The 24,919-nt window shown below is 39.9% G+C and overlaps 3 protein-coding genes across 5 annotated transcripts; all 3 read right to left on the bottom strand.

Annotated features, from left to right (window-relative positions):
* Positions 1-963: 963 nt before the first annotated feature.
* On the bottom strand, positions 964-1,443 carry RB195_005017 (uncharacterized protein; the record flags this gene model as incomplete). The annotated part of the gene is made up of 1 exon (XM_064177288.1): positions 964-1,443. One exon carries the CDS (start codon positions 1,441-1,443, stop codon positions 964-966), a length of 480 nt encoding a protein of 159 aa, XP_064034413.1.
* A 3,592-nt stretch (positions 1,444-5,035) lies between these two features.
* RB195_005016 (uncharacterized protein) lies at positions 5,036-6,266 on the bottom strand (the record flags this gene model as incomplete). 2 transcript variants are annotated; one of them, XM_064177286.1, is made up of 6 exons in its annotated part: positions 5,036-5,102; positions 5,195-5,273; positions 5,341-5,452; positions 5,635-5,679; positions 5,744-5,827; positions 5,886-6,266. In XM_064177286.1, the coding sequence occupies 6 exons, from the start codon at positions 6,264-6,266 to the stop codon at positions 5,036-5,038; spliced, it is 768 nt and encodes a 255-aa protein (XP_064034411.1). The 2 variants fall into 2 exon arrangements, with proteins under 2 accessions (XP_064034411.1, XP_064034412.1); XM_064177287.1 differs by having other exon boundaries at positions 5,886-6,203.
* A 1,749-nt stretch (positions 6,267-8,015) lies between these two features.
* On the bottom strand, positions 8,016-23,666 carry RB195_005015 (uncharacterized protein; the record flags this gene model as incomplete). 2 transcript variants are annotated; one of them, XM_064177285.1, is made up of 14 exons in its annotated part: positions 8,016-8,116; positions 8,560-8,732; positions 8,804-8,927; positions 8,999-9,112; positions 9,169-9,263; positions 9,324-9,507; positions 11,059-11,131; positions 14,430-14,526; positions 14,582-14,691; positions 14,758-14,843; positions 14,927-15,026; positions 17,370-17,469; positions 23,050-23,196; positions 23,608-23,666. In XM_064177285.1, the coding sequence occupies 14 exons, from the start codon at positions 23,664-23,666 to the stop codon at positions 8,016-8,018; spliced, it is 1,563 nt and encodes a 520-aa protein (XP_064034410.1). The 2 variants fall into 2 exon arrangements, with proteins under 2 accessions (XP_064034410.1, XP_013308766.2); XM_013453312.2 differs by lacking the exons at positions 23,050-23,196; positions 23,608-23,666 and having other exon boundaries at positions 17,370-17,468.
* Positions 23,667-24,919: the final 1,253 nt, after the last annotated feature.

Here is a 24,919-nt window from a genome sequence, read left to right as displayed (position 1 = left end):
GTTGTTCGAAGGTCTACATAAAGTATGCTTGTAAGTTAATATAAAAGAAGGAAGGAATGAAATAGGTTTGTATAAATGATATGCCATTTAGAAATGCAAGCGAAAATGAAATCCTGTTTCGACTTGTTAGGTGGAAACACTCATCCATCTCTGGGAATGCAAGAGGTACTTCAAAAAATGTCCCACTGATCGGTGTTATGCTATCTTCTTCACTTTTTTTCGCTTTCTAAGGATTTCTTTTTGCTTATCTAGCTGGGTAGAACTGGCATCCAACGATTAACGAGGCGCGAATAATGCCTCGCAGACATACACTGTACCTAAAGATATACCTCAAAGATACAAAGGTCTCTGTTCGTCACTAATACACCTAACCTGCCGTATTGATTTTATGCAGAGCATAGATAGAAATAAAGCGAGAAAACGTTGTTGAAAGAAGTTTGAAGAACCATACAAAGTTCTATTATATAAAACTGTAAAAAACGTAAAAGCAAGTATTTGCTCTATATAAACATTATATCTAAGTAAAATTTTGAAAAGTTAAAAAGTAGAAAGGTGTTTAAAGAATGTATGCAAAGTAATAAGCGCATAAAGCGCGTTATTACAGGTGCTGCAGTTGGAAGTTGAACACGAATTCATCGAATGGCATCGTAACAAACACATACTTATGCACTGCTAGTTTATATAGAACACTTAGGGCATGAAATGTGTTAAATTATGAGATGTGTGAAAATACATGCATGCTATTTTTTTCTCCTGGAGCATCTTTTTGAGATAATTTTTACTCATGTAAAATTACATTGGATAGAAGGTTCTACTTCTTCTCTTTTATTCCCAATAATATGCGCTTAGTTTACTATATCCGTACATCAGAATTCGCTGCGGCAATTTGTTTTTCTCCCCCTCTCCTCAAAATTCGCACTATCCACCGCTTTGTCGCGGCGCGAAGATCGCGCGCGGCGTTGATCAGAGAGCAATAGGGAGGCGGGTTGTAGGTGGTCTCAGGCGGTCGTGAAGGATATCTAGCTGGTGGAGCGGCAGCCGCAATTGCGCGGAGGAGCGCGGTGCTGAAGGGAGGACAGGAGCGGTCAGCCGGTTTTCACGGGTACCTCTTGTCCCGCACCCCGGAAAGGCTAATAGTATTGACTTTGAATACCACTGCCAGACACTCTCCTGACGCTCCTTCCCAATCGTAGATCGACCAGGAGAAGAGCCAACTTGCTCGTCGCGTTTTGTTCCTCCGCGATATTTAAAAAAGCCGATCCAGAATAATCCAAGACCTTGCGTATGATACGCAGCAAAGAAATACTTCAACAGTTCCAGAGATCTGTCGCATAACTCGCATAACTCTTCACCGGATAACTTCTTGTGGAAGAATATTATGATAGCGTGTCTCCACGTGTCAGGTATCCTTTCGTTGATCCACATTGAACGAAGGATCTTCATTATCTCACGAATCCCAGATAAAAAAGTATCAGCATTCCTGCGTTAACTTCATCTCCTCTGCCAGACTCCATTTTCATCTTTTGGATACAACATCTGATTCGGGCGGGTTGCTCGCTAAGTCCGTCTATGAACAGGCTCGAGTTAGGAGTTGGTCGCGCTTGCTGCTTCAGCAAGGTGTTGGAGTACTTAACTTAGACACTTAGATGGCCCGTCTTCACTGGACATGCGGGCCCAAGCATCTCTTCACCCGTTTCGTTCGCTCGCCATTGTCATCCAAGATGTTCTCAAGTTTCGTGAGTGACGTTGACGAGGTCCTTGATTCGTATCCAGCTGAGCTCTCAGCTGGTCCATCCGTGCAGCGAACACGTCACCCTTTCTCGTTCGCGGTCTCCCTCGACGACGTTTAGCGTCTCTTGATATCCACTCTAGCGTTCTTTAGGTCCATCTATCGTTAATTCTTCTCATAATGTGACCAGTCCATCTATGCTATGCTTCGATATATATTTCACTGGATGACAAAAACGGGATATTCCTCTTAAATCGGAGCTGCGAAGACCTGCTAGGTTTTTTGTGCGCCGGCTAAACTTCAGAGGACATTTCTCAAGGGCTCTGTGGATAGTAAGTAGCTTCGTAAACGTAGCAGCGGTGTCCGCTCACGTCTCCGCTGCATAACAGAGTGCTGGAAGAACTCTCTAGTCAAACAGATGGGCACGAAGATCTTGGTCCGTCAATTGGTCCGTAGCTTCCCTGACGGGTGCGAATGCTGCCAATGCTGCCCTCATTCTTCTAGATAGTTTTTCCTTCAAGTCGTTTTCCAAGTTCATAGAACACCCGAGATATACGTATGACGAAGATTCCACGATATGGGAGCCATCAAGTTGTACTCCCCCGTCTTCGCAGTAGGCGTTCTTCATGAACTGTGTCTTCTTGTGTGTCGAAGTAATCCTTCTAAATTGTTAGAGTAGCTTCACCAAAACTCCCTGCATTGGCACTATTGAGGACTTGCAAACACTCTCATTTTGCCGCCATAATGTTTCAGACCTTTTCCTGATTGCAGGAAAAGGTTTTCCTGTACGGAATACAGAACATGCATACAGAACTATAGATTGTAGATTTTGTCTCCGCAAAAGCAAATGCGAACTTATTCTTCAGAGTTAGAACATGTAGCGCTTCCGTTGCAGTGTTCGATGCACTTTGTGAAGGAATCCGCATTGCTAACCTCCTTGGCGGAATTTCGTTCTGCATCCTTCATCTTTCAGATCATCAATTCAATTGGAGAGGGGCCCATTGGTTTTTTTTTTAATGTTGAACTATATCTTGAAGCTAAGAAGAACATGGCAGTGGTCAGAGTCGAATCCGATGCCCCCAACAGCTCTAGATTTTCGGATATCTGAGTGAGGAACGTTCCACGTCAAAACGTAGTCAAGCTGAAGTTCCAGAGCTCTCTTCTTCCGCTTACGCTGCTCCTCAGGCGTCAAAATGGTTGACACGTAGGCCGTTAGCGTCTATAATTCATCTTTAACGTGAAAGCAATTACGAGACCCATCGTCTGTTCACTCCGATCGACCGTTGTCCGATGTGTGCTCCGCTGGATAATATCATTTTCCTATCACATCGGGTTGTTGTTTAAGTCCCATCTTCGCATTTGCGTCGACTTCGACAATGACCAGCTGCTGGTCGGGTATTTTCCATCAACGCATTGGGTTCATCGTAGAAAGCATCGTTATTGTTGTCTTCAGTGGTTTCCGCAGGTGTATAGGCATTTACGATTCAAAGTTTACGTACTCTGTGACCTCGCAATCGTACAAAGACGCATCTAGACGACCTTGAGTCAGATTCATCTACGATGTTGTTGCACTTGTTCCACACAGCTATTGCGCAGTTTACTCTTTCCTTTCGTCAGCGTCGCTGCAGTAGATAGTCCAGCCTCCGAAACTGATGACCAACCGGTCCTGTGCGTGTTTAATGCAGCCCAGCAAATGACATACAGGGATATCGTAGAAGCCTGAAGTTTGCTGGCACAGTTTGTTCACTCACCAGTGTCCGGCAGTTTCTGCGAAACGTAGATGTTACCAAAGATTCCATGCTCCCTTCAGGCAGCTGATCTTTCAGGTTGAAAGCATAACCCCACGAAACTGGGGTAGTGCGGGTTTTAGGTGGATTATGCCTATACGGGATCATAGATTATGGGGAGGAGGGTGATTCCGACCATTTCTTCCTAATTGCCAGATAAGTAACTGCCCGGAAGACGCGCCCCAATCGAACTCGTTGTAGAAAGTAGCGCCCCGTAACGGTCGAAGCCGCATCTTCCAGGCCGTTTCTTACGGCAATGAGGAAGAAATGGACGGAATCACCCTCCTCCCCATAATCTACGACCCCGTATAGGCATTACCCACCTGAAACCCCCACCGCCCCAAATTCGTGGGGTGATGCCTTTAAGGACTCGGAGTGTGCTGGACGACAGCACTTTTTGTAACGTTTGGGAATCTAGCACCATATAACTGTGCAGGTGAGTTAGCTCGTATGTTCCCAAAGCGTACGTTCAAACGGTTTAGATCAAGCAGAATCACCGCAAGCAGGTAGCAATCAGAGTGGACACGGACCCCATCTCTACGAGTTTAACTACATTGCACTAGAATCCCGTTTACTGGACTAAGGCTGATGCAGGACATCGCAGGAAAATTACATTTACTTAAAATGTACCTGAAAATTTCAATTAAATAAAAAAGGGAAGAAACGAGCCTATTCGCTCGAATACCCGGAACGAGGAGCAGCTGAAGCACAAACTTGCATGCGCAGATAATTGAACGCGAAAATTATGTATACGTTTGCACCATAGTCAATACAGTAAACAGTGGGCAACGGTAGAGATTTGATTTGACTCACTTCCCAAGTTTTGCGGTACAGATGTTTATACTGGGATCAACACTACATGAAAAACAATGCAGTTGCATAAGCGGATGCGCTTGAAGTGCCGCGGCGGAGAAAGCGGTAGGAATCGAGGTGGGAGAATAACGAACTGCAGCGATGAATGGTGCTATCAGGATTACCTCCTAATCTTAACCGCTGCGCTCCACCGCGCCACTTTAAGCGCAGCCGCTTACTCAATTGCGCGGTGCTTCAATTCATTTTGATCTTACTATACAATTGTTAGTGAAGGAGTTCTTGTACTGTACCTCTCTTTCAACGAGTGGAAAACTATATTATTAGCCATATTTCCCCTCCTAATAACGTAAACAAGTTCGGATGGAATTTTTAACAAGTCAGTCTCTATTGTCTTAATCAGCCTAAGGAAACAGCTACCATTACTCCCAAGAAATTTTTATTCGTTATTCCTTACAAAGGCTTGAACCCTACACTGTCCGATTAAAAGTCTCTGCACAAATTTCCGTGGCCTTGCAACTTCTATACTCGTAAATACTTGGATAGATGACAATCACTTTCGCATATTCTTCTTTTATTATTTATTCGTCGTTCATTATTCAAAATGAAAATGGTGAGTGAAATGAACGATTTTGCGGGCAATGGGATCAAGGTGGAACGAAGAGAAGAGCAAACTATTAATCAATTGTTTATTAGAATTTCTAATTTATTAACATGGAAACAGTTTAACATAGCACTTTTTCTTCTTTCTTATTACGTTGAAGTTCTCGCATATCCTTCAATAGGAACATCATAAACAAAACACACTGATTTTAATTCCGTGCTACATTATCAATAACAAGAGTGTGATATCAGCAGCATCACTTACTTTGGATCGCACCTACTTATTGACGCGTCTGTTTTCAACACACATTCAAAAAAATCTCTGCATACTGTACTGGAAAAATCTGTAAGCTCAAGCATGAAACGCTCAGTATGATATAGGTAGTAGGAGGCAAAAAGTGAACAACTGACCACTCACTCCTGTGCAACCTGCTCTTTCAAACCTCTTTACGAGACGCTCATGATGAGTGGAACAGGGATGGCGAAGTGTGCGTCGATCCTCATCAGTTAACTCTACATCTGGCTGGAACCAGCAGAAATGACTTGAATTTGAATGAGTAGATAAAGTAAAGGATAAAGTGTCTGCCGTTAATCAATCCGCTTTAATCAATGCGCCACCACGTTCACTTCACTTCAGAATCGTTTGAGACCGTTTGAGGCCCGCTCTATCCCTCCCAGTAGACTGAATCTAAATCTCTCACTCACATCTGAGTCATCGCCTGAGCCGCCCGCACTCGACCCATCCTCCTGCTGAAAACAAGTTGGACGAACATTTATTTGATGTAAAATTTAAAAGACATTTCATTTGACTAACATCTCTTCGCTTCAAAATATTCCCGAGCATTTCCTTCAGAAAAATCTTTGATTTTTCCAAATCTTTGTTGAAATCGAAGTGCATCTAGGTACAGAACCTGTCTATAGACGACATTCATAAGATTGCAAACCAAATCTCTTACGAAAATATTGTAGCTGATTCCATTTCCTTCATGTACTGGTTCAATGATTTTCCATTTGTCACCTTCTTTTTCATTTAGCTCATGCCAATACTTTTCCTGCCTGTCTATCGGTCTTCGTGCGATTTCTGGTTCTTGCATCCCAATGTTCTCATTAGAATCTTCTTTCATAGCTAAGTACTCCTGTTTCTCTTCATTCACATGTCTTGGAGCTTTATTCTTCACATCAGAATCCGTTTTTGGCTCTGTTGTTGATGTCGCTAAGGTCCTTACATTATCTATCATCAGAAATCCACTTCGTGGTTTACGGGGACGACGCATCCGCATAATATTAGCTTCAGAACAATAACATGTTAGCAGTAGTAAGCTTACTGCAACCTTCATTTATAACGGCAGGCAGAAAATGAAGAAGCACTTGCTCGATGCAATGCTTTTATACAAGTAAATAGTAAACAAGTTTTTTTTAAATGCATTTGTGAACTTTTTTACTTGCACTTGCTTGTAGACATGTCCACCACATACACGACACTAATTCATTTCCCACCTCAGTTGGGGAGAATCTTATTGTTCGAAACGACGACAATTCTGCAGAACTTCTCTCCTGCTGGATCAACTACACATTTACAAAATTTCCAGACCTTCTTATAGTTTGTGTTCTGAATCAGCATTGGAAGTAACATTTGCTCAAGCAAAAAAAATCCCCGTAATTGCAATGCATTTCCACCGATTATTCGCAAATCAATCCATGTGAAGATATTTCAAAAAGGAAGTTCATTTCCATCACGGAAAAAAAAACACTTGCTTCAAAGCACCAAGAACTCGCACAATTTTTGCAAGCTCTTGCTGTGTGCTGGCGGAGTCGTTCCACTATACTGTTTCAGGAAACAATCCAAATTCAACCACGGTAATCACATAATTGTAACAAGAGGATACATATAAAGAAACAGCGAAAAGAAACATTTGATATGAACCAATCCACACAAGTTTACTTACACTGAAAAGCGAGGGATGACTGCTGATACCATTTGCGATACTCTCTTCGCATATACTTCATTCATATCAGAAACAACGAACACCATCTAGTGAAAACGCCGTTTATGAACGCTTTTCAGAACAGATCCATCGGTAAGAATTAAAATAATCGAATCGAATGAATTATCTAGCTCTACGTCAAAGTATTCCTTTCTAGCGGAATGAAAGATTTAGAGAAGTAAACGGAGGGTAGAGGTGTTCGACAATTCCACTAGTCAAGATACTGCGACATTTTTGTATATAAGATCACAAATAAATACAAAACAATGGACAAAATGAGGATGAAAGTGGAAGAAAAAACAGGATTCACCAAGTGTAAGCTCACAACTAGAAGTTGTTTCGATTATAAAAAGAATTATATGTATAGGGTCTCGTACATTTGCTTCTACTCTCTGCTGAGAACAAAACAAACAATGTTACCGAATTACTCTACGCTCAACAAAAAAACCTATAAAAAATCGCAGGAACAAAAACAACCATATGTTTTGAAATGTCATGAAACTCGGGAGTATTTGTATACACTGTTTGGAAAACATCAATTGCACATCACATCTGCCAGTGATCTGTCAACTGGTATATTTTGATAGTATTCTATGTGGAGTGAAGTGTACTTGATTCATGCTCCACATAAAATACTATTCTCTATACACCACAGTGTTGTGATTTATATCATTGTTTCAGTTTCCCAGCGGTGCAGCAACTGCGTGAGCTGCGCATAGCATAGTACTGTTGCTGTGCCATGCACGAATGTGAAGTTAACATCGAAACGTTGGCTGTTAAAAAAAAATCGATAACGCCTACGGCTCGACGAACTTAATCCATAAATAACAAAGCAGCAAACGTCATCCTTTTTCTTCACTAAACGCAACGGCACAGTAACTTCATCCTGAATCAACGATACGAAAACGGAAAGATGTTTCGAGAAGTTGTCGTGTCGTGAAGGACATCTAATCAACTGGGTACAACGAGACTGACCATCACAGCGTAAAGGAACTCAAAACATCTGTGCAATTTGCACTTTACACCTTATTATAACTTGCGTCCTAACTAAGGTCATTAACGACAGCTTCAAATTTATTAACTTAATAGCTCAAACGTTGGTTATGACTTGCTGTTCTCTTCCAAGGCGAACAATACACCCTGATAGGTAACACCGTTGATTTCCATTGAGACGACCATCGAATTATCCGATTGTTGTCCTTCTAAAATTAATATCAAAATTCTCATACATGCTCTGCTGTTCACAGAAATCATTCAATGAAATTGTACTAGAATAGCTAATAATCTTCCAGTGGGTACCATATGCTAACACTGTTTGCAATCTGTTGTAGCGTGCGTCCTCTTAAATTTTTAATTGTGGCATTTTTGAGTCTTATATTTGCACAAATACACTTTGTTAGTGTTTTGTCAGGCACAGCGAATTATACTTCTAGAAATAGATCACCATGTTCGCGAAAATGTCTCTTAAACGATTCTAAATTGCTGTTTACCGAGGGCATCAACACACGTGCTCTTTAACTACGAGTCTTAATGACTCTTCAAGTAATCCATACCACATCAAAAAAGAAAAATGCATGTGTTCCAGCAATCGACTTTTTTCTAGTACTAGAACGGGGCACAATATTAGCACAAATCGAACACTAACCCGGCTTCCTCGTGGTTATTTTCATTTGTCCTCCAGACGGCGCAGGTGTGTCTGTGGTCTCGGACACCCGGGCCCGCTTTGCTGGTGCTTCCGAGTCTACCGATGACGGTGAAGCACGTCCGGATGGAGCTAGCGCTAAACCGCCATGTCGTGCAACGGCCTCAGCAGCCGCTCTAGAACATTAGCTAATCGCTTTTCCAAAAGATATTCAACTTCTTCGAAAATAACGAAGATGATTTTTCACCTCTGCGCCCTTTCCATTTGTCGTTGTTGCGCTTCAAACATTGCAATTTGTTCCGCCCGGTATGCAGCAAGGAGGTTATTTTGCGGTAAAGACATACTCAACCCGTTTTCGTCGTCCAAGAAGTCTTAAATGAGATTTTGAAGAATTTTTGGGGAAATTAGCAACAGCTCTACTCATATCGAACAAAATAACTACCATTTCTCATTCCAAGACCACTGAATGGTTTGCCGAGAAGATTGGCCGCTGACGATGCGTGCGGTAATGGGTATCCCAAAGGGCCAAAGTTAGGCGCCGATGCATTCCGACGTCCTTAACAGTAGAGAGTATAAGCATGCATGAAGATCGTACAAACGTCTGCCGCCTACCTTCTCGCCTATTTCCATCGATTGCTGCTTGAAGGTCTGAAGGATTCGACAACGCCTCCTTCTCACATTCATAGTCGTACAGGTATTTTTGATACCTGAATAGATTGTATAGGGAATGAAAAACATAAACTACAAGTTTGGATGCATACACTTACTGTGTTCGAAGAGTGAACGCCGCCGAAGTAATACTGGAAGGCAGGTTGAGACCTTTAGTGATTTCTCGCCAAAGTTTTTTGTTAATAATCTCAACGAGACCACCATGTTGCACTACAAGCCGATAAAGTTCGTACAGGTCCAACACTTGTTTTGCCATTATTGGTATTCGAGTCACTGGCTTTCCTGCAAAATACATCTCATAGTGAAATAAACTCTTTGCTTTAGCGGTTCTCATTGTTAATAGATTTAATAGACAACATAAAACTTTAATTCTGACTCTTCCAGAAATCTCACTCGAAATCCTTAGTCGTTAGTTCTGTTGAACTCCAAATTCTATGAGCGCATGCAGCCAAAACGCTGAGGAACTCTGTCACGTAACTGATAAATCCGATTCACCAGGAAATCGGAACAAGTTATGTTCGCAATATCTCAGGAATTGCAATATTCCTAACTACGCCGTCATGCACGCACGGTCCTTGCGTTCGTCAGTAGTATGCATCGACGACGTATCCTATTCAACTCGCTTTTTCTACCCTGCAGAAACTTCTTTGCTGTGTGCGCTTGTGCTTGATGTGGGACCCTCGTTGGCCTCAGTCGCAGTGAGAGTGTGAAGGTCCAAACGCGCCACTTCGATATCAACCGCTCAAGCAACTGCGCGGCGCTTCACATAATTCTGATCTGTATGCCAAATTCTTGACCAGGTCCATATCAGGCAAATGTAACTGTAGCCAATAACGGACAAGCTTGCTTGCTTGCCTGATCATCAATAAGCAAAGAGAACGAAAGTAAACCACAACTTTACATAGCTAAAACTCATTTTAATAAATCAATTCATAATTGCGCAAATACAAGACGAAAAGCAGCGCTTTTAGCAAGGACCTTGTCAATGTAAAAGATGAATCGCCTTGTGGAAAGCTCGCAAATTTCTGGATTAGGGCATACTTTCACACTGGAGCATGCGAAAAATGAGAAATTGGCGAAGGATCGTACCGCTATATCTTTTTTAAACTAAAAGATCCTTTATGTTTCTTCAATTGTACGTTGTCAGATCACATTACCGCAATTTGCTTAGAAGTTTATTTCATCTTACATAAATTGACATATTTTATCGAATGAGGAACTCTATGAGCTGCAAAATTAGTACATAACTTTCCTGTCAACTGACGTTTCAGAAACTTCCTTCTTGTTTGAAGTGTAGAAATTTCTGAGGAACACAGTCCCCAGTTCCGAATTACTTCAAAATTCCATTCTCGCAACAAAGTTTCGTTAATGTAGTTCTCAACATTTTTAGTTGGGGAGACTCCTGATTCTCACTGATCGAAACAGAATGCTTAAGCTGTGTGATGAGCCGAGAGAAGCGCGACTTGATCGGCCGAGAACTACTTGTCAAACAATCTGAATATAATCAGAAACTCAATGTTTGCTTTGAGCGCTCGCTGAGCGGCGCCGGACGACTCGATCTCTCTATATTCGATTGGTCGGCGTTGTAAGGTCGAGAATAAGTCGAACACTTGACGCCACACTACGCTGCTCTATCGATACAGTATCACACAGCCGCACGAAACATACAGCAGGGTGTTAATCAACTTTAACATCACGTTTTCTTTCTTAGAAATCCTATACTTCAATGTCTGAGACAATGTTTAGAAGAAAAAAAAACAGAAGTTGACAAAACAGAAGAATGACCATTTGATGAAATTCTCATAAAACATCACAAACAAGCATAATACGAACCAATTCTGTGCATAAAACTCAGCCAATCATCCAACCATTCCTTTCTTTTCGCATCATCGGAAAGTTCATATAGCTGAAAATATAATAACTAGATTTTAGTAAGAAAAAAAAACATTCAAGTAAATATCCATAAATAAAACATAAAACCTTCTGGAGTGAAACGAACATGGAAAAATTCTATTATAGACGGAGAGCATTTTCCATAACATTATATCATGAAAGGATAGGTGATATAACTGAACGGTTCTAGAGAAACAGTTAACAAAGTAGCGTATTCATACAAACTATCGTTTGTGAAGCAGCAAAATAGATGGGTTTTTGTACTGATCGCGGTCTCCACGAAGACCCGGGATTAGTCTCATTATACTATTACTAATGGAGTTATTTGCACTAGTTTTTTTCACCGCACATCCATGACGAAACTTAAGCATTCCAGCAATTATCTCATCGCATGTTTCTGCGGTAAGCAATCTGTTTTTGCAGAAATTGCTCTGTCAATCATCGCTGCACGTATTCAAAAACAATATACACGAGAAAAGCACGACTCCACGACATTTCGGCTGTCGGAATCCAGAAAATCCGTCAAAAGATCCAGGTATGCAACCTCTTGTACTGACTGCTCCTAATACTCCTTAAAACTCGAAACAATTTCAAAATTCTTTGGCAATGGTGAACGATTTTAAATGTTTTTCAGCGAAAACAATTTTCCATCAACTTACAAGTCTCCATTGCAACAGCGAGTTCGCATTGGTCGACGTATGACCGCAAACTAATCATGTCCCATCCCAATACCATTCATTTTCATCTTCCTCATCTTCCATGTTACTCTACCAAATGATCTCACTAAGAAGAGAAAGAAGGCAATCATATTGGAGGCGAAATGTAATTTGCAATGCCACAACGTCAATTAGTGGCTTTCTATAAGAGGCACAACGTCGCGGTGTTGGACGGCTACGGTAGGATTACGATACATTCGTGATGAGACACTTACGTCCCATTAGAGCCGTCGCGATGAGAAAAGCGTCTCGATCGATTTGCTTGCATTCCTTCTGCATAGTCTATAGGAGAGAAGTTCCAACAGGATTTAGTAGGAATGAAGTTGATGGATTCTATGAATCTCCTAGTTGCTTTGTATAATTAGGAATTACCCGAGTAAATAGAAAGAAAGAAGATTTTTTATAACAACTGGTTCTTTATTTAGTGTCTTGGTGCTTGAACTCGCTCTTCATCGCCTCGATGTTTACCCTTATTGTGGCGACGCACTCATATATGAGTACGTTAACATAGTCCCTCAGCCCAATCTGCGGCAATAGCACCAGAATTTGAATCCTCTAATAGCCGTTGCTCATCATCAATCATAAATCATGCGTCGATGAGGTATCAGCCGTATGTTCACAAGTTGTAAAGCCAAAACTGCATTAATGGTTGCTCATGAGCAGATGAGCAATGCAGGCGTAAGAGATCATTCGGGAGAAAATTATTATAGAAGCTTAAGATATGATCATTGGGAGAAAAAATTAAAATTAAAATTGGCCTATCTAGAATAACTCGATGTGAGTTCATCGTTGGATAGATGAGAATAACCGTAATTACGAAATTTACGTGACGACTAACGGCTGTGGGGGATATAACACTGCTACACAAAAATGTCCGTCTAGCAAAAATTACGCTTATTAATTATTAATTAATTTCTGACATATATTCTTATTTTTATTATTATTATTGTACATTTTTATTTTCATATTTATATCTTTTGATAGATACATTTTTTGCAATGGTTGTTAACAAACACTATCTTATTTGGAAGGAAGTCAAAATTTAAAAATTTGTTGTTGCTCTTATTTTAAATCTCATTTTATCTCATTTCTTATTTTATATCTGATTTTATTTTTTAATTTGAATATCACCTAAGAGTTCTCTTTCCATTCAAAAAATTTAGTACCTCCAAAAATGTCCGTCGATATGGAACCGATTACGAGAAAAACGCATTAAAATTGTAATTTCTGTCTGCGTATGAGGTTTTGTGGAGTTTTTTTTTCTCAATTGGATCGCTAATAAATAGGTTGCACCTTTTTAATCGTGCTCATCATCTAACCAGTACATTTTGCCTCTGTATGTGTGGGGCAGGTGTTATGAAGAGTCAGTCATTGAGGCGGTGACGGCCACCAGCCAGCTATGCGAGCGCGAATGCAACAATACGACCATCGCATGCGGAGAACGACAAAAAGCCTCGTGAATCATGCATGTCGTCCGCGATTTACTATGAAAACAATCGCGTGAATTCCGCCAGCCCGCGAATAATCCGAATACGGTAGTTCGCGCGCGCACACACACACGCGCATACGGTCGCGATACTTAAGGAAGCCGGCCCGTTTAACTATGCATAGTCACTTATCCTGAAACGTTCAGTCGCATAAAAACAATGCATGCTAACGAAAGGACATGACCATGATACTGGTACCTATTGCAGAACAAGCAGTACAAGTACCGATATTTATACGTAATGTCTGCAACTACACCTAACACCACGTAAATCTTACTAGAGTTACGGAATTTCTTCGCAGTACCATTAAAGTTGTAATTGCTCTGGCACCAAGCTAACAACCAGACGCCGCAGCTCGCTGCGTTCAAGTAATTGATTTTAAAAAAGGAGAATGTTTGAATTAATGTGTTGTATTTATACTCATACTTTTAATTTTCTTGGTAATCTATTAGTAATAATTAATGTAATCTATTATAAATACAATAAGTATTTATATCGATTGATTCTACAATATATTTGAATTGATTGAAAAGAACTCTGTAACGCCCTGTTTCTATCGAAAATCTAAAAGAGCGGCAGTGATCCAAAATAAATAAAGACTTAGTTAAGTTTTTCTGTAAAAGAAAACCTTAATTTGGATTAATTTGTTATTTGTACAGGGTGTAAGAAAGGATTTCTGCTTGAGAAACAAACGTTAAAGGCATCACCCCACGAATCTGAGGTGGTGCAGATTTCAGGTGGAGTATTCGTATACGGGATGGGAGACTACGGAGAGGGAGGTGGTTCCGTCCATTTCTTTCTAATTGCCGTAAAAAACGGTCCGGAAGATGCGGCGCCGCACAAGACTGGCGCGCTCCAATCGAACCTCTTGTACAAAATGGTGCGCCAAAACGAATGAAGCCGTATCTTCCGGGCCGTTTTTTACGGCAATTAGGAGGAAATGGACGGAATCACCCCCCTCTCCGTAGTCTCCCATCCTGTATACGAATACTCCACCTGAAATATGCACCACCTCAGATTCGTGGGGTGATGCCTTTAAGCAGAATCCTTCTTTCCCCCTATCCTATTGAACTTAGCTGGAAAGATACAGTACCTAGTAGGATCCTACCTGTTTAAATTGTTCCTCATATGACCATGATGGCCCACCGCCCAGCGATCCACCACTTTCACCATGTTGATCATCTACTTTACTATCCTTCCGGAAACTAAAACAAATAATTATCGCTGGAGCCGAAATCGGCAGTGAATTCAATTCTGCACCTCATTGTTAGGTCTTCTGGCTCCGTTGTGGCACTGTTTTCATTGTCTTCATCCTCATCCAGCCCAGGTGAGACACCATTCAAACCACTAGTAAGACCGAGCAACTGTTGCTAAAGTGGTGAGGGATCGAATTTCATAACTTAGAAAAAAATTTGAAAGAATTCGGAAAACCGGACCTGCAAAGCTAGCGGGTTTTGTTGAAGGGCGGCGAGAAACGGAGGCAGTACATTCATATTGAATGCGGAACGAAACCCACCAAGCCCTAAATCTGTGAAAGTTCAAGAGGAAAATAGAATCAAATCAAGAGGAATAAAATAAGAAAAGAGATCTTTTCAGGGCACATACCAAGACTGGACGTGAATCTTTGAAACGCTTTCTGCTGCGCTTCAATATCAAACGTGTTAGTTGGCGCTTCCGGTGACGGCGTCCCACCATTTGTTGTCGGCTGAAACAAGTGGGTGCAAATATCCTGTTTAAAATCTTATTTTTCGAGACAATCGAAATTTCTTATAGCATTGACTAAAAAGGATTTTCTATAGCTATCTAGGAATAAAAGAAAATCTATATTTATTTGAAGGTCTTGCGTTAGGAGAAAAAAAAAACCACCAATCAGTAACCATTCTGTGTAAGACTGCAGATAAATATTTTTTTGTTATTTTTTTGTCCTTACATGCTGTCAGTAGAATTCTTCAATTCAAGCAGATTCTTAACGTCCTCCAGCAATTTAGTATTGCTTCGTAAACTGTTGAGGAATGACCACAGGTATCAAAATAAGGAGTTTACTCGTCGCAAAAATGCGTCACTCCGAAAAAAAGAACTCACACACGAGGATTTTTTCCAAACCAGGAACGATCAAATTTTATGACCATTGAGAAGAATTGGGGAAAAATTTGCTCTTGATATGAGCAAAGATGTTTTTAAAATTCAAAATTCTTTGAATGTTGTGGTTCCAGAAAATCCTAGGAAATCTACAGTTTGATTCCCACCTTTTGCTTTGCTCAGGCGTTAATCACTAACCACAATGTTTGATAAGTTCTTTAGATTTGTGCACACATACACGACGTCTATAGATCTTCCTCTTCGCAATGACGACAATGTGAATGATCAAATCGACATGATGAATTGCACTTGCTCTAAGCTCTCCGTCAATCCTATGCTGCCTGCCACAATCCCGAACCACATTATTCCAGAGTGAACTCAAAAAACTCCATCACCTCACATCTTACATCTTTGATTTGAACAGGTGTCTTAGCTGTCGACGATGGCACGAGGCGATCGCCGCGCTATCGTTGTAAATCATGCATTGAAATTCGACAGCTTTATGTTTCTTTCGGCACCGCCCACTCGTATTTTCAGGAAAACACGACGACTGGAGTTGTATCATTTAACAAAACGGCTAAGGAAAAAAAAAAACTAGGAGGAAGTTGCAAGTAGGAGAACATATCTTTTTTTCAGGATTTTGTAAATTTTTGATTAAATGCGCCTACATCTTTCCGAGTTTTCCGACAACACAACAAAGGATATCAGAAACACGGTCTTCGATTGACAACAACAAAAAGTCAGTAACGTCCTATTTGCTAAACAATGTTATGCTCAACAAACAGAAGAATATTTTTATTTTTCGTCGAATCCTGGTTTTTTCTTTTTTTTCAACTGCACTTATTAACTGACGTCAGTAGGCGCGGTAGTCTGGCGCGGCCATTGATCTACGGCGAGAAAACGAAACTAGAATAATCCCAATAGAATTTCAACCTTTTAGGGTATCCAGGGAAATAGAGGAAAGAAAAACTCAATGAGTAAGTCCCAAGTTCTTTATTCTTTTATTAATTTAAACATTAATCTTATTTTATCTTTAATCACTTTCTTTAATCCTGGCAGATCCAGGAAAACTCACTCTTTCCTGAACCAAGACCAAAACGCATAACAACTGATTCAACTCTTTCATACCTATAGAAAAAATTGTGGGAAAAAATCCGAGCCCGAAGAAGTTTACGTAATTTCCTAATTGTCAAAACACCAATAAACAAAAATCAGCAGAAAATTGCGTTCGCTTAACAATTTTGGAAGTGCATTGAACGCAACACAAAGAACCCTATGAAACCCTTAAACTAAATTAGATTCACTGCAAAAAAAAATCTGAGAAGCTAAATATTGTTTTCAGGATCTGATAATTTTTTAGGTTTAAATAATTATTGTGTAGTGGAACTCCGAAGTTTAAATAATATTGTCGAAAAAAGTAAAATATCACGCCCTTCTTCGTGTAGCTTAGTGCCCGGAAATCCAAGCACTCAAAAAGAATTAACATGGTGTTGTTTTCGTTTGAAAGAGAAAAAAATTGTCAAAGATGTAAACCGACCACTTCCGGCTGCCTTACGCTGGCTGACACAACCAGACAGCGGTGGATACAACGGCAGTAGTGAAGATTTAAATAATTAGCAAAATTTTGCGGAAAACTTTTCTCTGGAGTAAAAAAATACTTCCACAGTAGCAACATACTTTATAAGACTTCAAACTTCTGGATACATTTGTTTAATTGGCAGTTAAAGCACTTAGAAGAGAGCAGAAAATTTCTTCTGTGGTGATATTTCCATGGAGTTTTAACGACGTTTAGTGCTCCAGAGCGTCTTTGCTCGATACAGTAATCTGAGAATGGTTATCATATACGAATTTCGAATTTTATTCACGTGATTAGTTTCAAACACTGTTCCTGAAGTGGAAAAGGATCGAAGACAAGGGTTTATGAATTAAAAATGTATTGCTCCTTTTGTTAATGTTTTCATTCACTAACCTCATTGCTTCCATTTCCCTCCACTACATTATCCTCATTTTTCCCGTTTAATTGTAGAGCTGAGGTGAACATTGAGGAGTCGTCTATTCGTAACGACATTCTAAAAAAATAAAATGATGAGTTTTATAACCGTAGCAAACATATATCATCCAGGTAAAGATATAGACGTAAAAAACGAAAGTAATCGAAAAATCTGAGACATGAAAACCGGACAATTCAATGTGTTCTCGCGCCAAATAATAATCCTTGTAAACGTCCGTTGGTAAATAAACAGAATAAATATAGCAAAACGGAATCCTTTGCTGGCCGACCGCCTCACTATGTATCTTCGCGATAATCCTCCTGCACCTCCTTTACATTCCTCAACTGCATATGTTCTGAATGACGAAAATGTACGCGAAAAACGCGAACATTTAGTATCGGGTTGATATTCGGCGATTGGGTCGAGCTTAATTGTGAACACATGTTCTCGTGTGAGGTCGACGATCGGTCTCCTCGCGATCCCCAACGCGGAGCGGAGCCGGATCGTCGTCGTCGTCGTCGGTGATCAGCGGAGAGCTGATCCGCACCGGATTTTATGGATATTCAAATAACTTCAACGTGTGTTGACAACGATAAATTCCCAACGTGCATGAAATGTTGGCGTTAACCTAGATTCTTATGAACTTGTAGGGAGAATTTTAACTGACAAACGAAATTGCTTCGTGTATCAATAAAAGCGCCGTCGAGGTATGTCCGCAAAAAAAATTAACATGTACGAACGATTCGGAGCGTTTACGGAGGATGGTAGATGTATTTGAACTACACAATTATCGGGGAGACGCAAACAAAACAGAATCGCTAAGATTCTCAGCCTAATCTTCGAATAGAAATTCAAAAAAGTCTTCGAAAGCAGTAGTTTTAGTCTTAGATGATTAAATTACTATTTCAATAAATCTGAGAACTGTTTTAAGATAAAGAAAAAACTTCTTCTGCTGAAAAGTTCATAGATTTTTCTGGGATAAAAACGCAACTTAATCCTTTACCAAAAGCTGACGATGAATGGAAGTTACGGAAATATTGAGGGATGAGCTTAACACATTTTGTCAATTCAAAGCTTTTTCTCGGCACCTTCGCCAAAGGAGCAAAATTTCAAAACGAAAAATTGAACCACAAAATATAAAAGAAAAACATCGAGTTTAAACTAAAACATTGCGTTAGATATTCTTTGATGAATATGTAAGTAAGCAGAACTAGTAGATGGGAAAAAATTCCCGTCAAAAACAAAAGATTTCCTGAAAAGGGGAAATTGAAAAAAATTGTTGATGAAAGAACACATTCCAATATGAACAAAATTTAAATCAGCCGTAAAAACTCGAAAATTCTTAAATGCTCACCATAAAGTATATGAAAAAAGTGGTAGAAATAATAGTAAAGCTCGGCTACAATATGCAACTTTCAGGCTGGATGGAGAAAAAAATAATTGCATAAATGTCTAGCTCGATTCTGTCGAGAACAAAAGCTGTTGTTGATTTTTAAGAAATCCACAATTTGAACAGATATTAATGTAACGAACATACTACATAATATAGCGGATATAAAAAATTAGCGGATATTTTTCAAAAGAACTAATCCTACTCGTTGGGAATTCTTCACGCAACGGCGCCGTGTTTTTCTGCCTAAACAGGCATTATTTTTGACAGCGCTCAAAAGCCTCTAGGATCGTCCCAAATGAGAATCCTCAAAGCATGTGTTTGAATGAAAATAAACATACGGAGGAAAAGTGTTCGTGGCCTTAATTCCTGTATTTGTTTATTTTCATCAAATTATGCCAACAAACGCTATTGTTCAGCAAGCATTAAATAGTCTCAGAGAACTAGAAGATAAATTAATGAATGAACGAGTTTCTCTTGTAGAACACCTCAGGAACCTCGCAAAGATATATTGACTAAGCGTCAGTGTCAAAGAAAAAAGAAAACGTAAAAGTGCTCGATTGATTAACGGGATATTACAGCTTTCGACGACGTGATCGTCGTCGAACGCGAAAAAGCGCATCAAATTGGAGGAGGCGGGGAATGATTTGAAGTTTTAGATGGACTAACACCACACTCACACACTCACTCACATACACTCTCACTCATTCACTCACTCACACACACCCACAACTGTTCGCCATCATCGCGATCACTCACGTTACGTGCCTACAAAGAAACGAACACAAGAGGAACATGCTCGGTCATGGGCCTTCGCCCGGTCAAACTACGCCCGTGAACTTTTTGCAGCTGTGAACTGGAGTTTTTTTGAGCTCAGAAAGCTGTCCTGGAACTTTCCTGAAATGTTGCTAACCAGAAAAGTAAGTTCCGTCTAATTCGGAAAGGAAAAAAATTCGGTGATTCGGAGGAAATCGGTAAAGGAGGAAAAATGCTGCTAAAAGTTGAAGGAAGATATTGTTTCGAATTTTATTCGATTTTTAACGATAAATCACAAAAGACATGGAAAATGGGCACTCAACATGTCGAAGGTTATGTCTACGAAATATTTCTTTCTGAGCGCCTCATATCTCATTAAACTTCTACTGGAACAAGGTACTGGTGACCAAAAGCACATGCTTTCTCCCAGAAAAAGTGGATGTGTATGAAAAATCTTCCCAGATCAATCTATAGTCTTAAGAAATATATATAAATATCCTCAAACAAATCAAGAAACCATTGTAACTGAAATTTACTAGATTCACAGATTAAAATTAAATTAATTAGATGCAAATAAGGCTAAGATTGGTCAATCATTGTCGCTTGTCAATTTTTTTCGAAACGTTCCCTAATTTAGAATAAAAGTGAAAAGCCACAAAAGAAGCTAATTTCTTCGAGAAAAGCAAGGAACGAAGAAAACAATAAAAATTTGCCTAGTACCCTCATAGAAATACTCCATGATTATCTCAAATATCCCGAATACCCGAATACCGCAAAAAAAAAACCACGATCAATTAGTATTAGTCCTTAGCACATGTTACGTGCTAAAATTGGTGACAGTTGAAGAGTTTTTTTCTTCAAGAATTCTAACAGACGCAACCCTTTGAGATACTTCTTTTCATCAAATCCCAAGTGGCGACCGCAAACAAAGAGCTGAACTGAGATGTTAATTTTAGCATTAGCGTTGATAAGAAGATGAGCTACCATCATACACACATCAGCACTATGGTAACTCGTCTCCTCCACCCTCTTATCGAATGGAACACCTCGTGAAAAATTGACGTTTTAGTGGATCGAGGAAAAATTAGAGCCGATACGAGGAATAACCTTGAAGGAACGGATAATTACCGACATCCATGTTGATTTTCAATGATTCACATACGAAACAATGAAATTCTTTTTTTCTAAGGGCAATACGAAATTCTAGAAATCTTAAACAGATATCTTATTTCATTCAGAATTTATTTCAGATTACATTTAAATATGTCCAAAACGTCTTTACAAAAATTCTTTTGGTGAATTTTCAAATTTGCCCCCTGCTAATTCCCAGCCTGAAAGCACCGGAACCTTATAGGAGGATCACAAAGCAGCACAGCGCATCATAAAGACTCGGTTTGTAAGAAAAAAAAGTTAAATATCGAAGAAGAGAAAGTCGGTGCACTTCTAAAAAAATAATGGAATCTTAGAAGTTTGAAATACTCCACAACATTTTCAAACGCCCAGAACTAACTCGGATGTCGCTCTGAGCCATAAAAAAAGAAGAGGAGAAAATTTGATATAGGACGAGAAGAGGTCCCTGAGGAAAGGTTTAAAATTAACTATATTTCAAAGCAAAGAAAACAACACAAACAATATTTTCATTTGAAAAAGTTCCAAGATATTTCGGGAACTACAAAATTGACGTTTTAGTGGATCGAGGAAAAATTAGAGATAAAAAGATAAAAAGAACGCTAACACTGAACAGTTTTCGACAGGATCATTACAGATGTTTGCATAACACGATGAGGAAAATACGTTAGAGAATTTGTAGATGTTCTGGAGAAAATACAGAGAAAGCTATTTCTAATTTTTGCTGTTAAAGTGGTTATATTAATCAGATGCACATGGGCTAGGAGGTATGATGCATTGAATTTCATCAAAGTTCGAAAATCCGGGGAATGTCCGACTAAATGCGCCAAATAATTCCCATATAGATAGATACGGTACGATTTGTCCCGTTTGTTTGTACCGTTCAGTCGCTGAGGGCGCGAAGAGGAGCACGATATAAATTCCTGTTGCGCCGCACGGTGGTGGTGGTGGTGGTGAGGTGAGCAAACACATACATACATACAGATGCAGTGTGTGTATGTATGTATGTATGTGCAGACAAGACGATCCGACAAGATCAGCACGCAATCAAAATTAGAGAGGACGGCTCGGATTGCTACGGGGAGCGGACCAGTCGACGATAGAAAATCCAAAATCACGATTAACACTTAATGTGCTTCTGAGGAAGTTCTTCGAAGATGTCGCGCGTTTCGCGAACGATTTCCTCGGCTGGGATTAGGAACTCACACACAATAGTCGAACGCACACACACACACACATACATACAGACATACACAAACATAGCTTCATTCGCGCCTGAGCAAAAAGAAACATGGGGAAAACCTGATGGGCTGGGTGACGCTGGGATTAAATCCAGTAATAGCAAACTCAAGAATTAATTTGAAATGATTAAGAGAGGAAAAAATTATACCAAATATTTCTATTAAGAATCGAAGAATTGTCGGAGAATAGTGCAAAAAATAGCGATCACCTGCTGTCTATCGAAACGACAGAAAGTGGAGGAGGCCGATACAGTAATCCAGACTCCTATCAGGCGGCGAATGCGTAATAGTAGTGTCACATGAGGGATGGCCTCATTCCATGTGCGCCACGCTCGGCTGCGATTGGCTAGCACCGCCCACCTTTAATGAAGGTATAGATGTGATCGACTCGCGACGGGGCGAGCGCTTCCAGAAGTTGGAACGCGCAGAGTCAGCGGAAGACATTTTGCAGCCGGCGAAGCGAGGAGGGCACGGGGACCGTACACGTTGTTCGATGAGGATTAGTTAGGTGGAAAAAAGGAGAAATGCCGAGGGCCGTCCACAGCAGAATGTGATGCGCTCATCAAAAGATGTGGAGGGCATCGCTACAGCGAAGTGCACAAACCACACCCGTTTTCTTTGTGTTCGGCTCTCCCAGGGACAAACATTTGGAAACATTTAGTAAATTTGTCCCAGTTTTTTTCTTTAAACGTAGCAAATTTGTTCCAAATTGTTCCCAATCGTAAATCAAGGGTATAGATTTTCCTTTCGTTATACATACCTTGGTATAGCTCTAAATAAAATCTCAACTGGAATTTGAATCCAGAAAAATCCGAGTCTTCCAACAAATATGCACAGATCCATATCTTTTTCGCGATTTTACGTTTATTTTTGCTTCCATCACCGACATTTTTATCTTCATAGTCTCTTCTGTAGTTACAACAGGGCTAATATGGAAATTTCAAATTCGCTGCAGTAAAAATTCGTAGATGATTAGTTTTTTTTTCAAGAAAAGCGCCCCATTCCTTAGGTATAAGCGTCTCTTGTACTCAGATCTAAGTCCCATTTTAAAAAGCACATGGAACTGACCAGGAGATCAACACATTCACCACCATACGCGACAACAACAACAGAACAGTTTTTCTCAATCCATTTAGAACCAACCTATGTTTAACCTGAGTGAATGAACGCCAGACACACGCGATAGTGTCATTGAGCTGTGCTGTGCTGTTGGTGAACGTCAACAGATCGTACTGAGGGAATACCGGGTGCTGTTGGTGAGCGAGTGCTCGCGCTTTACCTACGTAGACCCTACACAAATTATCTATGCGTACACAATAGCACATCTCAAATTTCCCCCTTCTATTCTCCTGGTGTAGGCACTATGAAGCACTAAAGAGTAGTAGCAAACAACAAAACAATCACTTCGTGTGTGTGTGTGTGTGCGAGTGTGGATGGGTGGGTGTGGGTGAAGCTTCGAGTAAATTGCGTCGTCAACAAACATGTCGAAAAGTACAGGGAACACTAGTAGAGGCATGTTCAGCAACGATCAACAAAGCTGCGGATGACCGTAATCATCAAGCAACAACAAAATAAATAAAATAATAATAAGAAACGAAACAACCAAATTAAGAAATTTGACTGGAATTTTTCAAAGAGCAACAGAACAAATTCAAATATTCTGTTTCTAATTCTATGCTCGATTCTATCTGAAGGAAACACCTAGGATAAAGGCCTGCGTATGGAGCTCCCCTAGCAACCCATAGGGACAGCAAACCCATGCTTTTAAAGTAAAACAACTTCATAAATAAACAAATAAATAGTAAGTAAATAAAACCCCATCAAAACCTTTGGTTGGCGACATGAGAAAACATAAATCTAGCTCGCATTGCCAATATTTTAGGGGAAGAGAGGACTTTGAAAATGTTAAAACAACTTCATAACGGGATCATTTCTGGACAATGATGAAACAATCCCAGGAAAACCTATGTGATCGAATTGAGCAATTGTGAGGTAAGAAATTCCATGAAAACTTATCTTAATGCAATACTTTATTCGCTTAGCTGCTTTCCAGCCAGGAAGTGACGTTCAAATGCGGTCTTTTTTCAAGGGGATATAATTATTCATGTCGTCGCTGCATTTTCAAGGAAGAAAAGGATTGGTGGTGAAGTGTTAGAAGACATCTCATCTTACTGTATCATTAATTCTCCACATCCTATCGGAACAGACAACTCGCAAACACTAACTAATTGAGTATTCCAGCGAAAATAGTTAACCATCTATTGTTTTAACCTTTTTAAGCATTCGTATTGCTTTTTTTGACCTAAAATTGAATTAATTATAGATATTTATTAACAGCTAAAAAAAAATTCCGCTAAAAAATATCGCTTCTGAGAAACCTCATACTACAATTAAAATTTTTATTTTATTCCCGTCCTTGTCAGAGCTTTGGAAAAGTCAAAACCATTAGAAACATATCCTCTCAAACTCCTCATCACCCTACAGAAAGCATTCAAAGGATCGTTTGAAACTGTGCTGTCACTGTAAACGGTTACATCGTTGTTTTTTTTTCGTCTAACGTGGGGCATCATTAGGAGAGGAGACGAGTTCATTTTGAAGTATCTTCTAAACGATCTTAAACCGTAAACTATCGTTGCAATCTTCACCGGATGGAGGTTTTCGATGCGCCACCGCCACCTGATTAACCGCGCAAAAAATTCGGGGCTAACAACGAAACTACTCCATTAATAGCTCTTAAGTCATGTTTACACAAGAGTTGAGGAGTCTCTAGACGTCGTTTCATTGACGGTCTCCAAAAAAAACACCAAGGATGCATAGATAATGATTAGTCGATTATATGTATTTACCAGCTGGGTTACTCGAAATAAATGCTACAATTCGAGAAAATCCTTGGAAATCATGGGAACAATAATCCGCTTGAGCGAAAAACCAGCGATGCTGCTTTCGTTTAGAGAATGGATAAGCACTTTTCCGATACAGGATCGCGCATAGCTATTCCAAAAGCAACCGTAAA

The sequence above is a fragment of the Necator americanus genome, chromosome I (genome assembly GCF_031761385.1).
Source record: "Necator americanus strain Aroian chromosome I, whole genome shotgun sequence".
In the NCBI taxonomy this organism is placed as follows: domain Eukaryota; kingdom Metazoa; phylum Nematoda; class Chromadorea; order Rhabditida; family Ancylostomatidae; genus Necator; species Necator americanus.
Note: the sequence above shows the minus strand (reverse complement) of the source record. Positions and strands in the feature narration are given on the sequence as shown.